At 62.1% G+C, this 18,084-nt stretch overlaps 1 protein-coding gene across 2 annotated transcripts; it reads right to left on the reverse strand.

Moving 5' to 3' along the window:
* Positions 1–5,074: 5,074 nt before the first annotated feature.
* EXOC3L4 (exocyst complex component 3 like 4) lies at positions 5,075–17,553 on the reverse strand (the record flags this gene model as incomplete). Of its 2 annotated transcripts, none has more annotated exons than XM_082648972.1 (12): positions 17,425–17,553; positions 13,152–13,573; positions 11,646–12,330; positions 10,569–10,680; positions 10,227–10,349; positions 9,759–9,859; positions 9,478–9,558; positions 8,254–8,368; positions 7,562–7,681; positions 7,325–7,477; positions 6,534–6,655; positions 5,075–5,267 (listed from the first exon to the last, which is right to left on the reverse strand). In XM_082648972.1, the coding sequence occupies exons 2-12, from the start codon at positions 13,555–13,557 to the stop codon at positions 5,075–5,077; spliced, it is 2,211 nt and encodes a 736-aa protein (XP_082505098.1). In that variant the 5' UTR covers positions 13,558–13,573; positions 17,425–17,553. The 2 variants fall into 2 exon arrangements, with proteins under 2 accessions (XP_082505098.1, XP_082505099.1); XM_082648973.1 differs by lacking the exon at positions 17,425–17,553 and adding an exon at positions 16,111–16,201 and having other exon boundaries at positions 11,646–12,282.
* Positions 17,554–18,084: the final 531 nt, after the last annotated feature.

Raw genomic sequence — 18,084 nt, forward strand, 5'->3', positions numbered from 1 at the left:
CCAGAGCCCAGAGAGGTGGAGTAACTGCCCAAAGTCACACAGCTAGGAAGGTGCAGAGCTGGGACCCCAGCCCAGAGAGGTCTGAATCCAGAGGCTAATTCTTTTTCTTTTAATTGAAGTATAGTTGATTTACAATATTATATTAGTTTTAGGTTATAACACGGTCATTCGGTATTTTTCCAAATGATACTCCATTTAAAGTTATTATAAAATAAGAGGTTAATTCTTAACCCCTGCACCGAATCCTTAGGAAGGAGGAAAGCCATAAATCACTGTGCAGAGCCAGCACAGAGTGCACCCCAGAAACAGTGGGACTTTTCACAACATTCCTCTTTCCCGCATGCTAAGAGTCCAATATTTGGGGATCCTATCAATCTAAGAGCGTTAGGTTCTCTACCGTCTGCTTTCACAGGGCTCAGGAAAGACTGCCGTCCCCCCAACACAACTCTCTCCAGCAAAAGCAGGTGCTTCACCAATGCCTGAAATGTCACTATTCCCATGGATGTTCCGTGTATACAGCCCACTATCCGTGTATATATCCATGTGTATAGCCACATATATTGCTTCTTACAAACTCAAGGGTCCTATAAGGAGCCCTCATTGTTTCTGGGGAAGGACACAGGGAGATGGGAATAAGGAGACGTTCACTGTATATCCTTTTTGTACCTTTTTAATTTTGAACTATGTGAATGTATCACTAAAACATTAAGGTTAAAAATGAAAACATTTGGGCTTCCCTGGTGGCGCAGTGGTTGAGGGTCCGCCTGCCGATGCAGGGGACACGGGTTCGTGCCCCGGTCCGGGAAGATCCCACATGCCGCGGAGCGGCTGGGCCCGTGAGCCATGGCCGCTGAGCCTGCGTGTCCGGAGCCTGTGCTCCGCAACAGGAGAGGCCACAGCGGTGAGAGGTCCACGTACCGCAAAAAAAAAAAAAAGAAAACATTTAACAACATTTTATTATTTTTATTTTTTTAAACATTCATTTATTTATTAAACATTCGGCTGCACCGGGTCGGGTCTTAGCTGTGGCACATGGGATCTTTAGTTGCGGCATGTGGACTCTTAGTTGCAGCATGCCTGTGGGGTCTAGTTCCCTGACCAGGGATCGAACCTGGGCCCCCTGCATTGGGAGTGCGGAGTCAGCCACTGGACCACCAGGGAAGTCCCAACAAATGCATTTTAAAAGCCGCTAATGAGCGGGTGGGTGTATGTGCACCCAGAGGATGGGAATCCCTGGAAGGATGAAGGGTTTTGTAATGACCCCATGGGTCCAGGAGAGGAGTGGACCCAGAGGTGGGTGTGACCTGTCGAAGTATCAGTCCGCTGCAAGCATTTCACTAGAGCAGGGGCCCAGGGAGGCTGCCCTGAGTCCCTAGAGGTGCTCAGCCACGGGGGTGTGACGGCTCCCAGCAACTCTGCCAAAAAGGGCCCTGCGCTGTCACCCAGCGGGCCCTGATTCCCCCAGACCTGGAGCTCTGTGGCTCAGCCCTTGTCAGCAGCCCCCTCCGATCATCTGATCACAGTGCCTGGCACAGGCCCACTGCCCAGTGTTCTGCACCGACTGGCTGGGGAAGGACTGTCCCATCTCCTCCCCCTGGGCCGAGGATGGACAGTGGGCAGACACTGACCTTGGTGGGCGGGGCCTCTGACCTGCTGGAGTTGCCTAAGTGACTCAGGGGTAGCAAAGGAAGGGAGGGGACGGAGAGTGGCCCCGGGGACCCCGCAGCTCCTCTCCCCGCCAGGGCAATGCTGAGGGGCCCCGCCAGGACCACATCCTAGCCGCTGAGGGTGCTGCCCCTGTGTCTAGGGGCCCCATGTGGTCCAGGGCCTGGAAGGAAGGGGCCGGGGTCACCAGGCAAGGAAGGAAGAGGGAGAGGCCGTGTAGGCACGGAGGTGACACGATGACTGCCCCTCGCAGCAAGCCCTTGGTGCTGGGTCTCTTTGGCCGGTGTCATCTACCCCTGAGTTCCCTCACCTACTGGGCGCTCCCTCCCACATCGCAGATAAGGAGACCGAGCCTCAGAGGGGAAAGGGCCCAGGTCACCAGCTGTGGGAGGGCAGCGCTGAGACCTGAACACGCTCAAGCCTGGGCGAAGGGCCACAGAGGGCACAAGTCCAGGTGGAGCTAGGGGGGACACCCAGGTCCCTCCTGTCACCCCAGGCTGTCCTTGGGTAATCAGGCTGGGTTCATCCTGTCCTCGGACCCGAGCACCCTGCCTTGGGCAGGCGGCCCCCACACCCTTTCACTGCCCTCCAGCCTCATCAAGGACCCACAGGCTCAGGGCCAGAGAACAGACGTGACCCTCAGTCCATGAAGGAGCCCCAGGAAACATGGGCACTGGGGGAAGCCAAGCTGAGCCGAAGCGGGAGGAGTAGGGGGCCATGCGGGGGGAGGGAGTGGCCAGGCAGAGGTGCGACCAGGGGTCAGAGGTAGGGCCCAGGACCCGAGATCTAGGGGCAAACATGATGTCCTGCTGCACAGGGGAACATAGACACCAGGCATGGCCCGGGCACTGACAGGGGCTGGCACATTCCAGGAACGCACACACATGTGAACACACACACACACACACGTGCACACAAGCACACACGTTTCCTTATCAGCCAGACAACATGGTTCACAAGTCCGGAAGCAGCTCTGAGAGCCAGCCCCCTCCCCCCATGCTTGGCCTGGACAACAGGATGGCCACGGAAGCACTCTGGCCCTTCGCAAGGCCTCATGGGACCTGGTGGGCAGGGGGGTCCTGAGCACAGCCCCCAAGCCCGGGGCAGAACAGCCAATGGCCAGAGCCCTGGACCTGAGCCAGCCCCGGGTCCCCTGGCCTCAGCCCTCCCTCCAGTCTGCAGCCTCCCTGGCTGCACCCCCGTAGAAGCTGCCGTCTGGCTTCCTGCTCACCCCAGCTTGGCCTTGGGAAGCTGACCCCAGCCCTCAGACTCTGCTGGGCTCACAGGCACATCCACAGGGCACACATACCCACCGGGCACGGAGGCTCCTTCCGGGAAAGCCCTGACTTCCTGCCTCTGGGCCTGGGTCTCAGCCTAAATCCTTCCCACTGCAACATGAGGAGTCTGCTCAGACCCACACCCCTCCCCAGCCTCCCGCTGGGGGCCTTGCCCACTCACTGACGCCATCCACCTCAGGATTCGCTGACAGAGTCCCCCACCCCTGCACCCAGCCTCTCTTCGGCTTTTTCTTGCAGATGGTGGCCTGGCCAGACACCTGCGAACGTGGGGTCACGGTGGGGCCAGAGCCTGGCTTTACGGCAGGCTCTTAACTTCACTCTCCCTGGCCTGGGAGGCACAGACAGAACCCCTATTTCACAGCTGGAAAAACTGAGGCACAGAGAGGTGAAGAAACTTGCCTACAGTCTCCTGGCTGGAAAGGGGTAGAGCTGAATCCCCTCCCACCTCTGCAGCCTGGCTTAGAAACCCAGCCCCAGGACCCTCAGCCTGCAGCCAAGGGGCTCAGGCAAGGTCAGGCCTGTCAGGGTCAGGGCGAGGAACAGGGCCTGCAGGAGGGGGCCTCCCTGAGGGGCCTGGGGACTGGGACTCAAATGTGGGAGGGGGTGGCAGGGGCTCCCGGGGGAGAACCTGGCCAGGACCAAACCAGATCAAGGCTTCCTATACCCTCACCACCCCCCCGGCCTGAGACTCTCACCCAAACCACTGCCGGCCCCTGGGCTTACATGTGGGGTCAGGCTGACCTGTCAATCACCTGCCCCTCCCTAGGAAGAGAGGTGCCCCTCCGATACCTCCCCTCTCCCTGGCTGTGAGGATCCCAGGCCACCAGTGCTGGGGCCTGTTGTGAAGCAGTGCCAACCTCCACCCTCCGCTGGCCTCAGTTTCCCCACTGACACAAGGACCGCTTGTCAGCGTCAGCACTCACACACCCCGCCGCCGCACCTGTTCCCGGAGCCTGGGAGCCCCATCCTCTCTGCTTCCTCCTTCCTGCCTTGCTCACCCCACCCCCGCTGGATTCCCCACTTGGGAAGATCTGGACGCTCCCTCGGCCCCCGGCCTGCCGCACCCCTGGCCAGGTGCCCCCATGGAACAGGCTGCCGCTGGGACCTGTTCCTGCTCCCCCCGGGACCCCGAAAGGGGGCTGGGGGGAAAGGCACCTATCGCTGCCTCCAGCCGCATCCTGTCAGTCTCCCCATCTCAGAGCTCAGCCTTCCTGGCAAGCCCGAGGTTATGGACGCAAATGGGTTCCAGAGCAGCGTCAACTGCAGGCTGGAGCCCAATTTCAGTGCCAACTATTGTGAGAGGAGAACGAGGAGGGGCGTGCGCGAGGGCGCAGCGTGGTGATCTCCTTGCAGCGCCACGTCCAGAGCCGAGACCTGCAGGGGCACCCCCCCACACACACACACTCCAGGTTGACACTTGCCCTGCCGCAGCACACAGCTCTCACTGCTGGGAAGTTCCTCTCACAACTAACCCAAATACCTCAAGCTGCAGAACAAGGCTTGGCCTTTTCTTGTCTCCCAGGGCCCAGGCCTGCTTAGAGCAGGACAGAGCAGCGCTCACCCCGCTGGGCAAAGCTCACTAGGCACGCGGCACTGGGGGCCCGGGGTCAAAGCCTGTCTTGCTCTGCAGCCACAGGGGTGGGCCTTCCCAGTTCTAGACCTGCCTCAGTTTCCCCATTGGTACAGTGAGCAGGAAGCAGTCATCACCAAATGGAGTCACCGCGGAACTTCTGGCTGGACCCTGGGTGCATGGGAACCCAGGCCTCCTGCCTGAAGCCAACTTGGCCTGCCCCTCCTTAGGGAGACACCATTTTCATTCATGTTTATTTTAAAAATAAATACTCTGTTCTTCACTTTCAGACTGGGGTGGCGCTGGACAGTTAGGCAGGGAGGCCTTCCTGGGTGGGCAGTACCGATGGGAACTTCTGACATGCCCGAACCCTCCCCCGCAAATGCCTGAGATGCCTCTCATGGCTGTTCATTCTGGTCACCAGCCATGCGTGGCTGAGGACGGGAATTCCACGACCATGGGCTCCTGACTTGGGGCTCAGTGCCTGGGGGAAGATGGCCAACCCTCCACCTGGGGTCGGCCCCTCTCAGGCCCAGGAGCACTAGATGCAGGTGACTAGCACATCCATGGAGGTGGGCACCTCGATCTCCTCGAAGAGCACGTGGCCCTCAGCAGCGCCGGGGCCCCCTGCCTTGGCCACGGCCCTCAGCAGGTCCTGGGCATGCGTCAGGAGGTGCTGGTTCCGACGGTGGCCCAGTCGGCGCAGCGCTAGAATGGCCAGCACGTGGTCCCGCCTGCAGAGATACGCGGACCCTCACTGCAGACCCAGCAGCTTCAATGACACCCCAGACCCCGAGGTGAGGAGAACCCTGGGGGCTTGGGCTGGAAGTACGAGTGCACCCAGCATTCCTGGAGCCTGGTCTCAGAGAGACTGAGAATGAGCCTGGAGGAGCTGTGCTCCTGGAAGAGGTGGCTGGGCCTGGAAGGGTGCGAAGCCACGTGGAGCCAGGAGGGCAGCCCTCTGTGGCCTACGCAGAGGTTCAAGAAACCTAGTGGATTGAAGGATGCAGCAATGCGACCACACGGGGGCAGGGCCGGGGGAGCCGCTGGCCTCAGAAAGGAGTCAGGGCCTCCCGCTTCCAGCCCTGTGCAGGGAGCCACAGCCAGGCAGCACGCAGAGAGGCAGCATGGGGGTGGGAGGCCTGTGCCCAGTGGCATCAGGAGCTCCCCCTCCCCTCCCAAGCACCCCAAGAAGCTCGAAGCACCGCCCCACAAGCTAGGGAGGGCAGGCCAGCCCAGGGCAGGAAAACAGGGACGGGCCAGAAGGGGAACCTCGGGCGCTTGGAGGGGAGGGGTGGTCACTGCGGGCTGGGGGCCTGGAATTTTCCCCGGGGGGTCGGGGTGCAGGGCAAGGCGGTGGGTCCAGGAAGGAGCTAGGCCGGGGGTTTTCTGCAGTCTCCCCACCCTGGAATCTCCAAGGCCATGGAGAAATTCGGGCTGGGATTTCCATGGGTACCATGACTCACCGCCCCCCCCCCGCCCCCGGCACCACACACCCGGGATCAAAGCCTCCTTCCTCCTGGCCAGGTCTGGGGCTTCCGGAAAGAGCCTTCTCCCAGGGGTGGGGGCCGCGGCCTCCCCTCAGCCTCCCGGGGGAGGGACGTGTCCCCACCATCAGACACGGGAGGAGGGTCTCCCACTCCCTTCAGACTCCAGGGGTGGGGACGTCTCTCCCCATCTCACCACAGGACTGAATGTGGATGGTGAGAATAGACCACGAGGCAAGGGCAGCCCCGATCCCACGAGGCTCCGCCGCAGCCTGAAGGCCGGGGGCCCTTAGCTGCTGCACCTGCACCTGCGCACTCAGGCCGGCGCTAGTCCGAGCCCCGCCCGGGAGGCGCCCCTTCCCCTCCCCCTCCCCTCTCCCCTCCCCCGAACCAGCTCGCGCCGCCCTCAGGCTCGTCGCCCGCCCACCTGCAGCCGCAGGAACACTTCTGCAGGCACGAGTTCCCTGACCCCAGGGCCCCGCGGGGCCCGTCAGAATCTAGTGGGGAACGGACCTGATGTCGGGGTAGCTCCGGATGAGTGTCTCCAGGTGCCGCCGGATGTCGTCTTTGTAAGTCTCGCCCAGTATGTCCGCCACGCACGGGATAGCTCGGCCCAACCAAGTGGCCTCAGAGCCCTACGGACACAGGGAGACGCGTGCGCGGCGGGCCACTGTCCCCCCCCCCGGAACCCCCTTGCCGCCCCTGCCTGCAGCCCATCCATTAGAGCCCCGTAGAGCCCTCCTGAAGCCACCACCGCGGTCCCACTGGGTTGCCTCCTGCATCGCGGAAGGGGACGCGGGCCTCGGCACCGTGGACTCAGTCGCAGCTCAATAGTCATCTTCCCTCCCCCACGATAGAGCACGGAGGTGTCTTCCAGAATCTGCTCAGATGGGTAAACTGAGGCCCCGCGGGCAAGTCCTGCCTGGAGTCGTACAGCGGGTGGGGGACCAGCAACCCAGATAAGAGGTGTATGTGTAGGGAGCAGACCCTCGAACTGCTCAGGGTCAGGGGCTCAGGAGAGGTCTTCCATAGTTCCCTCCCATCAGACGGGGCTGCGACCCTCATCCCTTCCCCACACACCCCACAAACTACATGCAAATGAATGCAAACGTATGCAAAGTGTTGTCCCCACCGGCCCCGCTCCGCTGGGGGAGAGTGCGCAGAATCACTTCCGACAAAGCCTGCTCCGCAGGGGCTCTTACAGGGGCGAGCGGAAATGAGAATGGGGGATGCTAGTGGAGGGTCCCCACGCTGGAGGCCCCCCGAGGAGGCCGGCACGCCGGGCAGCCAGACAGTGCTCCTACCAGGTCCTGGAAGGTGTTGCCAATGGCCTGGGCGTCCAGGCTCATCTTCTGGGAGCCACTCACGCGCTCCACACCCCGGAACCGCTCGCGGGGCCTCAGCGCCTGCACCAGGTACTCGCGGACGACGTAACGGTGTACCTCCTGCAGAGTCTCCTGGGCGGCCAAAGCGGGGGTCTGGGTCAGGGTCAACAGTAGGGGCCCTGGGCATGCCCCCACCACAGCTCGCTCCTCCCATACCTGCGCCCGGGGCGGGACCACATGCTCAAGGTGGCCGGCGAATGCCACCACCTTGTCCAGGAGGGGCTGCAGCACGTCCTGTGTCAGCCAGGCCTTGGTGCACAGGACCTTGAAGAGCGGCTGGGGGCAGAGGGGGTCAGGAGTCTTCTAGCCAGGTGTCCTCCCCACGCACTAGACCCTCCCCTGGGAGCCCCGTGCATGGCTCCTGACAGGGGTTTTTCAGGCCAAGGGACAATCTGTCAACAGGAAGAAATTCTGGGGAGCTATCTGACCCCCTCTCTACGGTACCTTGGTGACATCCCCTCTCCTGCCACAAATTATGTCACTAGGCCTTTCCCAGGGACTGCCTCCTCCAGGCCCGGAGCCCCAGTAGGCAGAGTTTGAGTTTGAATTTGAGCCTCTAGCCAGGCCTTGCTTGGGGAGTCCTGGGGGGCCTTGAGGGGCCGGATGAGGAGAAGTTCCTTGGACACACCCACTCTGAGACGCGGAGACTGAAGAAGGTAGTTGTTTCCCAACTGTTTCTGCTCAGCTGGGAACTTGTCTGGGTCCCCCGCCAGCCCCCCGACACACCACCCCACCCCAGCACTGCCCCCACGGTAAATGAATGCCGTGACTTGGGCTTCCAGGCTCCAGGACACAGTGGGCACCTGCTGGGCATGGAAAGTGAGGAGAGAAGGGCCCATTCCCCTCACCTGCACATCACCCTGAAAGCCCTGGAGCAGCTGCTTCTGAAAGGCGCAGGTGGCAGCCACCAGGGGCTTCTCCAGCTCTTCAAGGCTTCCTGGGAACCTGGCCAGAAGATGAGTTCTGGGGAGGGGCCAGGACAGGGGACAAAGTGAGCAAGGGGGAACAGGCTGGGGTCAAGGCCTGGCATACAGCCATGAAGACTGGTGCCACACCAACTCCATTCACTTAGACTATAATGTGAAGGGCAGACCCCTGGGGCTGGGAGCAGAGTCAAGTGAGGGGACAGCGCTATGCCCAGATCATAGAGGGGCCGGGCAGTGGAGTGGTGTGGTCCCACCGCATGGCAGAGCTCCCCTGTGGCAGCGCTGAGCCAAACCTGCATCCCTCTTGGTGACAGAAAAGTGCAACGCAGCCATTCCTGGCACAGGGGCCCCTCCTTTGAGCCTCATAACTGCCTCTCCAAATATTATAATGTTCCCATTTCACTGTTGAGTAAACCGAGGGCCAGGCTCTGCCCGGTCCCCAGCCCAGGGACACAGAAAGGCAGGCTAAATTTCCATCAGGGGCTTGGCCAGAGGCTGCCTACCGAGGAACAGAGAATGTTCCCTGGGGCTGAACCCCAGGGTTCCCCGTGCCCAGGGCCAGTCTGGCACAGGTTAGGGACAAGAGAGTGTTACAGAAGCAGTGCCTCGGCGTGGTCAGGCTTTGGGTTCACACAGACCTTGTTCACGTCCCAGATCCAGCCCGTCCTGTCTGTGTGACCGGGGACAAGTGGCATTTCCTTTCTGAGCCTCCACATTCCCATCTGTACATGGGGACCCCACCCTTGCGCTGCAGCAGCTGATGCATCTTAAGTGGGGGGGACACTAACGCTTGGCACAGAAGGGGGACAGCCAGTGCCAGCCCACGGGGGGCCTCTGCCTTCTGCGGGTAGATAAACCCAGGCCCCAGCACGAGCAAAGCCCTGGGAGGGAAGTGTCAGGAAGGGCTTCTTGGCCTCTGCTCGGCCTTGAAACTCCCCGCATCCCTTCCAGGGCCTCAGCTCTGCGGGGCCGAGACAGGACCCCACGGCGGAGACGGAGGCGGAGAGGCGAGCTATCCCCGGAGGCCTCCTGGGAAGGCCGCCTGAGGCCGCCGCGGTAGCCTTCCCGGTCCCGGTTCCCTCAGTTTGCGCGCCCCCTGCCGGCCGTGCTCGGCACCGCCCCTGCGGAGGAGCGAGATAAACCCACCTGAACTCCTCGCAAGCATTGATGTTGGCGCACAGGTTAGGCTCGCTCACTGCCCCCGACTCCAGGAAAGCCTTTTCAAACCTGGCGGAGAGGTACGCAGAGGTCTTGGAAACTCTTTCTGGCTTCTATGACCTCGCGTCCGCCCTCCCTCCGGCCTTACGATGAGGCTTGTCCGGGGATCTCGGACACTGAGCCAACAGGATGGGCCCTCCTCAGGGACGACCACCGTCCACACCCTGGCCACTCCACCCACCACACCCCGGCCCAAGATGCGCCCCTACCTGGGCAGGAAGAGGCCAAGGGCCCGCGTGCAGATCTGCAAGGTGGTGGCCTCCAGCTCCGCGGAGATGACGCCGGCTGCCTTCACGTGCTGTGCCACGAGCTGAGAGCGATGCCACGCGCTGAAGGCGCGTCTGAGCCCTCAGTCCCGACGCCCCCAGCCCCCCACCTCGCGGCCCCGTGATGTCTCCAGCCTTCCCTGCCCTTCCTCGACGTCTCGCCTGCAACTTCCAGCGGCCCCAGCCTCGAGGTCAGCCCTCCCAACTCCCCCCAGCCACGGGGCCGCCTGCTAAGCTGGGAGCTGTGGCCTGGCGCTCCCAGCTTGGCCAGGCAACCCGAGGGCCTCTGATCCGGCCCCACATGGGGCCTCAAGCTCCCGTCTAACGGGGAGGCGGTTATGACTGTAGTTTACAGCTCTGGGTGTCTCTACCGCCTGAGGCCCAAACACATGTCCCTCCTTCTGGGCGCACCATGTGTACGTCGACGGACAGCGGCGTACGGTAGTGGCCCTGCAGCACGTCGGGGGCCTCAGCAGCCACCCAGCGACTCTGTTCTACCTGCAGGATGCCATCGAAGCAGCTCGCGATCTTGGTCTGTGCGGGGTAAGGAAGGGGCCGCGGTGAGACCCTCCCAGGAAGGAGGTCCCCTACCTCCTGAGCCCAGAGCCCCGTCACGCGCCCTTGGAGACAGGGGCCACCCTGCTGGTGCACAGGCCCACGCCTGAGGGCACGGAGCCTCCCTGCAGTGGGGCGGCAGCGGCCACACTCAACCTGGACCCCGCCCCCTCCGGCCTGGCCCCTCGTGGCCCTTACCTCCAGGAAGCTGGCGTAGTCGCTCTCGAGTCGGGCCCACACATCGGGTGCCAGGAGTGGGGGCAGCGGCTCCGAGGGCAGAGCCAGGTCCTGGGAGCCCAGGAAATCAGGACTGGAAGGCAGGGTGGGGCCTGAAGTTCTGAGCAGAACTCTGATGGGGCAGCGGCTGCCCCTACTCCCCTCTGGATAGGCTCAAAGCCTAACGCCATCACCGTGAGGGCCCCGAATCTGGGCTGTTCACATCCTCAGCCCCCCAGCACGCCCTCCAGGTTTCCATGCCAGACACCCCTCCCCGCGGCTTCTGACTGCAGGACTTCCTGTTACCCTCAGCAATCAGGTGTGCATGCACAGAGTGCATAAAGAGGGCCGTCCAGATGGACCTTGACCAGGTTGCCTCGGGTGTGACCACTACCCTCACGGTCAGGGTACACCCAAGACTGAACTCTAAACACCCCCAGGACCATGCAGCTCAGGGACCAGCCACTATCCTGTCCACACTAGGGAGGCCCAGACAGGGGCGGGTACTTGTCTGAGGCCACAGGGCCTAGTAAGGAGCCCAGAACTTTGGCGCCCTCCTCCGGCTTGCCTGTCTGCCCGTGGGGCTGGGGAGTGCTCAGCGGGAGAGGTGACCCACCCCATGACGTTCTGCAGAGCCCTGAACCCAGGTGTCCATCCAAAGCGAGAGTGGGGCTGAAAGCCAGCTCACGCCAAGCGCTGTGAGCCCACGGCTGTGTCCTGCCTGGAGGGGTGCCCGTTGCGAATTCACTCAGAGGCACCCTGTGGACTAGTTTGTGCCTAACTGGGCTCCCTGCCTCATAAGCAACCCCCGCCCCCCACCCGGATGCTTTCCAGCTTCAGGAACCGGCGGCTGATGGCCCCCTCCCCTCTCGGGAGAGCACCATGGTCTAGAACGGAGAGGAGAGAATGTCGAAGCCTCCCGGATATCGCCAGCACTCTCCGGGGAGGAAAAGGGGAAGAAAGGTGCCCTGTGCTCTTTAGAGCAGGTTCCTGAAGGCCTCTCATGTGGGCAGTTCCAGCCCCTCCTTGCCCCTCATGGCGTCCTGGCTGGGGCCTCACCTGCTGTAGACATTGGAGGCCCAGTCCAGCAGGATGTAGAGCTGCTCGCAGCCGTGGGTGTCGTGCGCCAGCTCCTGGAGGCGCTGGGCCACTGCGCCGTGGAAGGCGCGCAGGTAGGCCTCCCACGCGGGATAGCCGGCGGCCGCGTAAGCCGGGTGCACCTCCAGCTGCACCTTCTGCAGGTCGTGACGAACCAAGCGGCCGAGCTCGTCCAGAAGCTGGGCCAAGCCGGACCCCGGGGCCTCCCCCGCGCTCACCTGCTGCACACGCTCCCGCGCGCTCCGGCGCACCGCATCCTCCCAGTGCTGGCGCCAGTGGCGTGGCGTGCACAGAAAGTCGCCGTCTGCAGGGGGCTCTGGGTGGGCCTCCTCTTCCGCACGCACCACGCGGGCCAGCTCCACGAGCACGGCCGCGTCCACGCCGTCTGGGCCCAGGGTCTCGAGCACGATGGCGCCGATCTCTGCAGCCAGCCCGTCGTAGTGCAGGCACAGGTCCATGGCGCGCCGCGCAAAGCCCGTGGGGTCCTGCTCGAAGGTGCGTGAGGCTTTCTCGGCCACTAGCCGAGTCTCGAGGTGCCGCAGCTGCTCGAAGGCCGCCAGCAGTTTCCGCTCCGTGATGAGGTCAGCCACAGATTTGTCTTTTGCGAGGTCAGGTGAGAAGAGGGGCAATGAGGGGGACGCCTCAGCTAGGCCTGTCAGCCCCAATCCCACACATCCGGAGCCGGGCTGCCGGGCCCCAGAGCTGCATCTGAAGGCCTGCTCCAGGAGCGACAGCCCCAGGTGCCCTGTGTCCTTTGGAATCACCTTTGAAGAGGCAGAACCCCAGGTCCCAAGCCTGGCTCAGAAGAGCAATTGGGATCAGCCCCTGCCTTCCCCCTCCCCCACTCCCATTCCCACTCCCAGCTCTACAGAACTAGACCTGGTGGCTTCAAGTACAGTCCTGACTGCAGGTCCATTGGGGTCAGAGCTCAGGGTGGGCATGCCCAGGCTCCTGCCGCAGTGTCCAGCTTCAGCACTTCTTGCTGTTCCCTGCTCTGGGCCAACTTCCAGCCCCTAGGAGCGCTCTGCCTTCACCTACATTCCCCCTTCAGGGCCCTACTCCAATGTGTCCTCTCCTGGGCAGCCCCCTGACCTCTCCTCTGCCCCATGGCTCATAGGCACCCTCTGTGACGCTGTGATCTGAGAGGGCCAGTGCCTTCTCCACCACTCTGGTTTGGCCAGGAGCCAGGCTGTGGAAGCCTCTGGAGTCCTGGGGTCCTGCAGATCTCGGTTCACATCCCATTTTCCCACTTCCCAGCTGTGAGACTTGAGGCAAGTCACTTAACCTCTCTGAGCCTCACTTTTCTCAGCTGCCCTTGTTGGAATGTTGGAAGAATTTAACGTGAGATTGTACAGGGGCAGGGGTTTGGGGTAGCTGGGGAGGAGAGCCTGTCAGGAAGCCTAGGCCCCACTGACCCCCTCTCTGGCCTCGGTTTCCTCCCCCGCTTAGCAGTGAGGAAGCCCTCACCTTCTAGTTCCGCAGGCCCCGCCCCAGTGGATGACTGCGGGCTGACACCGTCCACGGCCCTTGAGGGCGCCTCCCGGCCATGGGCCACCCCTGGCCCAGTGGCAGCCTGGGTCTGGTCAGCAGCTGGGCCCTCGTCCCGAGCACGCCGTAAAGACCGGAACAAGAGGCGGGAGCTGCGTCTGAGCAGGCCTGGGTCCTCCTGGGGGGCGCAGCCCGAAGCCCACTGGCTTGCCTTTGAGAAGGCCCGCCGAAGGGTGCCCAGGCCAGGCCTCAAGCCCTCACGATGGGCGCTGGACGCATCCTCGCTGCTTGCCTTCCGAGTGCCCTGAGCTGGGATCTGGGGTACCACAGGCTCCCTGGGGTTGTGCAGCTCCGGCCCAGAGGCCACTGTCTGAGGCGACGGCATCTTGGCGGCAGCAGAGCTGGGGGCGAAAAGGAGGCTCAGGAAGCCCTGGGGGGTGCCTAGCCCCCAGGAGCAGACACAGAAACCCATGAGAGCCCTGTGGGATGTGCTGGGGCCCAGTAGCTTAGTCAGGGAAGCCTTCCCCAGGAGGTGACCCCAGGGCTGTCAAAAAGGAAATGTCACCAGGCAGCTCCCATGGCCAGAGCCCTCTTTGTGCCAGGCTGCAGCTACTTCTGCAGACACAGACAGCTGCTTCCATCAGGAAACCTTCCCTGACACCATCTTCCAGGAAGGTCTCCTCCAGGTACCCACCTCACCGGCTTTGCCAGGCCAGACCCTCCCATCGGAGCTGGAGACCCTCCCATCGGAGCTGGAGAACGCGTGGGTTCCGGGGCACAGCCCGACCCGCAGCCCACAGTCCCTGGGGCTGGGCCCAGAAACCATGTCCAGGACTTCCTGGACCTTAGGTCCTGAGGCTAAAATGCCCACCCCCTCCACAAGCCACTCACTGCCCCCCACCCCATCCTTCAGCTCACCCCCATTCAGCCATCAGGCCTAACTGCTTCTGCTCAAAGCGGAGCTCAGGGACCCCCGTGGGAGGCCATGCCTTTTCCCTGGGTGTCTCAGAACTGGAGGGAGGTGGGGTCAAGCCGGAGGGGGCTGGCCTAGGCCACCGGGGGCTTATCGGGCCTTGCAGCCTGCAGGGAAGGTTGTGGGAGGGGCCGTGCTTCTATATTTAACCAGGGGCGGGAGATTCCCAAGCTGTTTCTCACCCATTGCATCTCCTCCCCACCACCCAGGGAGGTATGCTCTGGCCCCTCCCCGACAGAGGGTGGGGAGGGGGTCCCCAGGGCATGGGGGTGCAGAACAAGGGCTGCCCCTGACCCACCCCGAGCGGGGCCCTCACCACCCGGGCTCCCCCAGGCTCCGCCCACACCCCACCCCCTTTCCGCCCAGCCTGGCTGTGTTTGACTTTCTGCCTTTAGGTTAAGCTAGGGGTGGGAGAAAGGAGAGAAACTTCTTGGCTGCTGGAACCTCCCACCCACCCCATTGTGTTAAGAGGGGTTGGAGATGGTGGGGGGCCAGCAAGGTCTCACTTTGGCCTTGAAGAAACTGGGGCCCAAAGAAGGGCAGGACCTGCTGAAGTCACTAACCAACCAGAGGCTGAGACCCCCCCATCCCCAGGTCACCCTCCACCATGGGGACAAAGGCCAGGCTGGAGCCAGCACCTGACTCTTGGGTGATAGTGGGCAGGAACGGCCCCTCCCCAGGCCTCAGTCTGACACCAGGATGGGCAGGACCCAGACCCCTATCCACCCCCTCCTGCACTCCAGCGAGATGTCTGTGCGGGGGTCAGACATGCAGGGGGTCCGCTGAGGCCTACCTTCCTCTCCCAGAGGCCACTGAGCTGCTGGAAGGAGGCCCCACTGAGGGAGGGGCAGGCTCAGTGATTGATGGGGGCCTTATCAGCCCCACCCCGGCCACAGGTCGCTGTCCTCCCCTGGTGCCAGGACTCGGGGACCCTGCCCGCAGACCAGCCCAATGGCAGGGAGCATTGTCACAGGAGCCGGCCATCCCCTCCACCCACTGCCCCCCCCCCACCCCCGGTGTCCCCCAGTGCCCAGCAGGGGCAGGTGTGGTGATGAAGAAAGCCATTCCAGCTGTGCCCAGCCTGCCGTGCTCCGGTCTCTGTCTCCAGGGAGTGTGGGGGAAGGACAAGCTGGCCTACCTTGGCTGGGAAGAGCTCACACTTAGTAAGCACCCCTTGCGTGCTCAGCCCAATGCCCGACACACGTCAGATCCCCATGACAACAAAGTGGCAGGGTGTCGTTCACCGCATTTCATACATGAGGAAACAGGCTCAGAGAGGGACAGGGTCTTGCCTTAAGCCACACAGCTCCCGGGTGGGGAGCCTGGGCCAGCCCAGGTCTGTCTAGGAACCTGGGAGCAGAGGCTGGACTCCTGTGTCTCCCGGCATCAACAAGCCCTGCTGCCCGAGGAACGCTTTCTCCTGGCAGAGGTTCGGAAGGTGGGGTCAGCTCCAGATGCCCGGAGCGGGGTCGGACTTGAAGCTCCCCCAGGAAGCCTAGAGGCAAGTTCTGGGGGAGGAGGGGCAGCTGGTGGCTGGGTCTCATGGGAGGTCACAGAGGCAGAGACTTGGAGCCCACCTACCCTGCTCAACCACCCTCGTCCCAAATCAGAGCTGCACTGAAGGCCCATCGAGGCCCCCAGCTGGTCCCTCTGCCCCCTGTTCCCTGAATCCCGCTCCTGCAGCTTCCCAAGTCATTCTTGACCCTCACAAGGCACAAGTCAACCCGGTCACTCTCCAACTTTAAACCCTTCCGTGGCTCTCCGCAGCCCTCAGGCCAAGCCTGAGCCCCACAGCCTGGCATTCGAAGCCCCCTGTCCTGGACCGAGCTTTCTGCAGCCTCATTTCTGGGCCTCCTTGACCTGCACCCATCCAGCCCCACCAGCCGCCTCGTGCCCATCCAGCCTCCCACCTTCTACTTAGGCTGCTCCTTCTCCCAGCCTCCCCCTCTACTCCCCGAATCTGACCTGGTCTTCAGAACCTCGGGCGCAGGTGCCTCCACCTCCAAGGAGTCCTCGGGCTGTGCTGTGCCGCCTGTGTGCTCGCCAGGCCCTCGGACTGTCCCTGTGGCGATGGGGCCTCGTCACTGGCCTGCGGACCTCTGTTCTACCCGCTGCCCGTCACCCCAGAGCCAGCCTGGCAGAGGAGTGAACCATCAATGTAAGGGTCACCCCCTGCCTGGCTGGCCTGGCCAGGCGTCACGCTGGTGTCTTCTGGGCTGCAGACTCCTTGCCGACTCTACCTTGGCCCCTGCCCCGTGCCTGCCTCCCCACCCATGGGGCCTCTCTCTGGCTTTCTTTCTCTCTGTCCCATTGCCCTGAGTGTTCAGAGGCCCTTGTGCCTGGGACGCAGTGCTAGATGAGCTTCAAGGCCCAGGAGGCCCAGGCCTAGCCTGAGCCCTGGGCCCCATGTTCTCCAGGTCAGGCCACGGCACCCACACTGCAGGGCCAGTGGCAGGGGCAGGAATGCCACCCAGAAGACATGGCCACTGGAAGTTCCCATCTGGGGCCACCCTATCTGTGACCAAGAAGTCAAGTTTGGGCTTCCCCCACCACTTGCTATCCCCAGCCCCAGCTTCCACCCCCTTTTCCTAGGCCTTCCCTCCTATAGCATCTCCTCCCAGGTATCCCGTGGTGCCCTTCCCACTCCCAGCCTCTCCGCCTACCCTGGGCCTGGACTGTCACCCCATCCTTCAAAGCTCCAAATTAGCCACCTCGGGCAGGGGACTGCGTCTCCCTCATACCTCCCACCTGCCACCCCCCATCACCTGATTACAGGTCCTAACTGTACCCCTTCCTAGACCCTTTGGAACCCATCTCGTCAGAGCAATTGGGGGGTCTTGCCAAAACATAAACCTCCCTTAAAACCCTTCCTTGCAAGGTAAGGTTCTTCTCCTGAAATACGGAAGAAGACAAGCGTGTGTTCTCACACTATTCAACATTTGCCTAGAAGAACTAGCGAAGGCAATAAGGCAAGAAAAATGAATAAGAAGTATAAATATTGGGAAGGACCTGATGAAAAATGTCATTGTTTGTAGGTGATATGATCATCTGCTTAGAAAAAGCTTTTCTATACTCCAGAAAAGCCTATTTTTAAAAGGCACTTAAAAGGCTTCCCTTTTTAATAGCAACAACACATAACCCCTCTCCCCACCCTGGGCTGCCATCACCCTCGGGAGAAGCACAGACTCCTTAGCTGGGCATTCAAGACCCTTCCTAACTGGCCCCTCCAGCTTCATGTACTCAATCACTCACCCCCTCTGATCACTTGGGTGCACTCACCTCTCCTCCACACCTTTGTACAGACTGGTCCCTCTGCCAGCAGTGACCTCACCCCCACCTTCTGCAGCTGCTGACTCCTTCAAGGCTCAGCACATGTGGCTCCTCCCCCAAGAAGCCTCCAACCAGCTGAGCCCCAGATCATGGTCAGCGCCTCCTGCTCTGGGCCTGGTTCCTGCCCTGGGCACACCTTCTCCCATGATCGGGGGACAATGACAGGGTTTGGGACATCTGCCTCTTGACCAGAAACCCCCCCAGGGCAGAGATTGGGCCTGACCCAGCCTCCAGCCAGGGCTGGTACATGGCAGGTGCCCAAGGAAAAGAGATAAACAATTTCATGTAGGCGAATCAGCCCATAGGTGTGCCACTACTTTGTGCGTATGGTTCTGAACAACTATGTGTTAACCTGAGTGTGTCTCCCGGTGCGCGTGTGCCTCAGAGTGTCTGTGAGTGGTTCTGCACAACTATGTGTTAACCTGAGTGTGTCTCCCGGTGCGCGTGTGCCTCAGAGTGTCTGTGAGTGGTTCTGTTCGTGAGTCCATGTAGGTCTGCATGTTCATGTCTGTATGCTTTCTAGCTCTGTGTGTTGTGTGTGCATGTGTGCACGCGTGTATCACTGTGATTTGAGCTGGCATTCTGGCCTGGGCTCCGAGCCGGGGTGCT

Source organism: Grampus griseus, assembly GCF_964374135.1.
Source record: "Grampus griseus genome assembly, chromosome: 2".
Taxonomy (NCBI): Eukaryota; Metazoa; Chordata; class Mammalia; order Artiodactyla; family Delphinidae; genus Grampus; species Grampus griseus.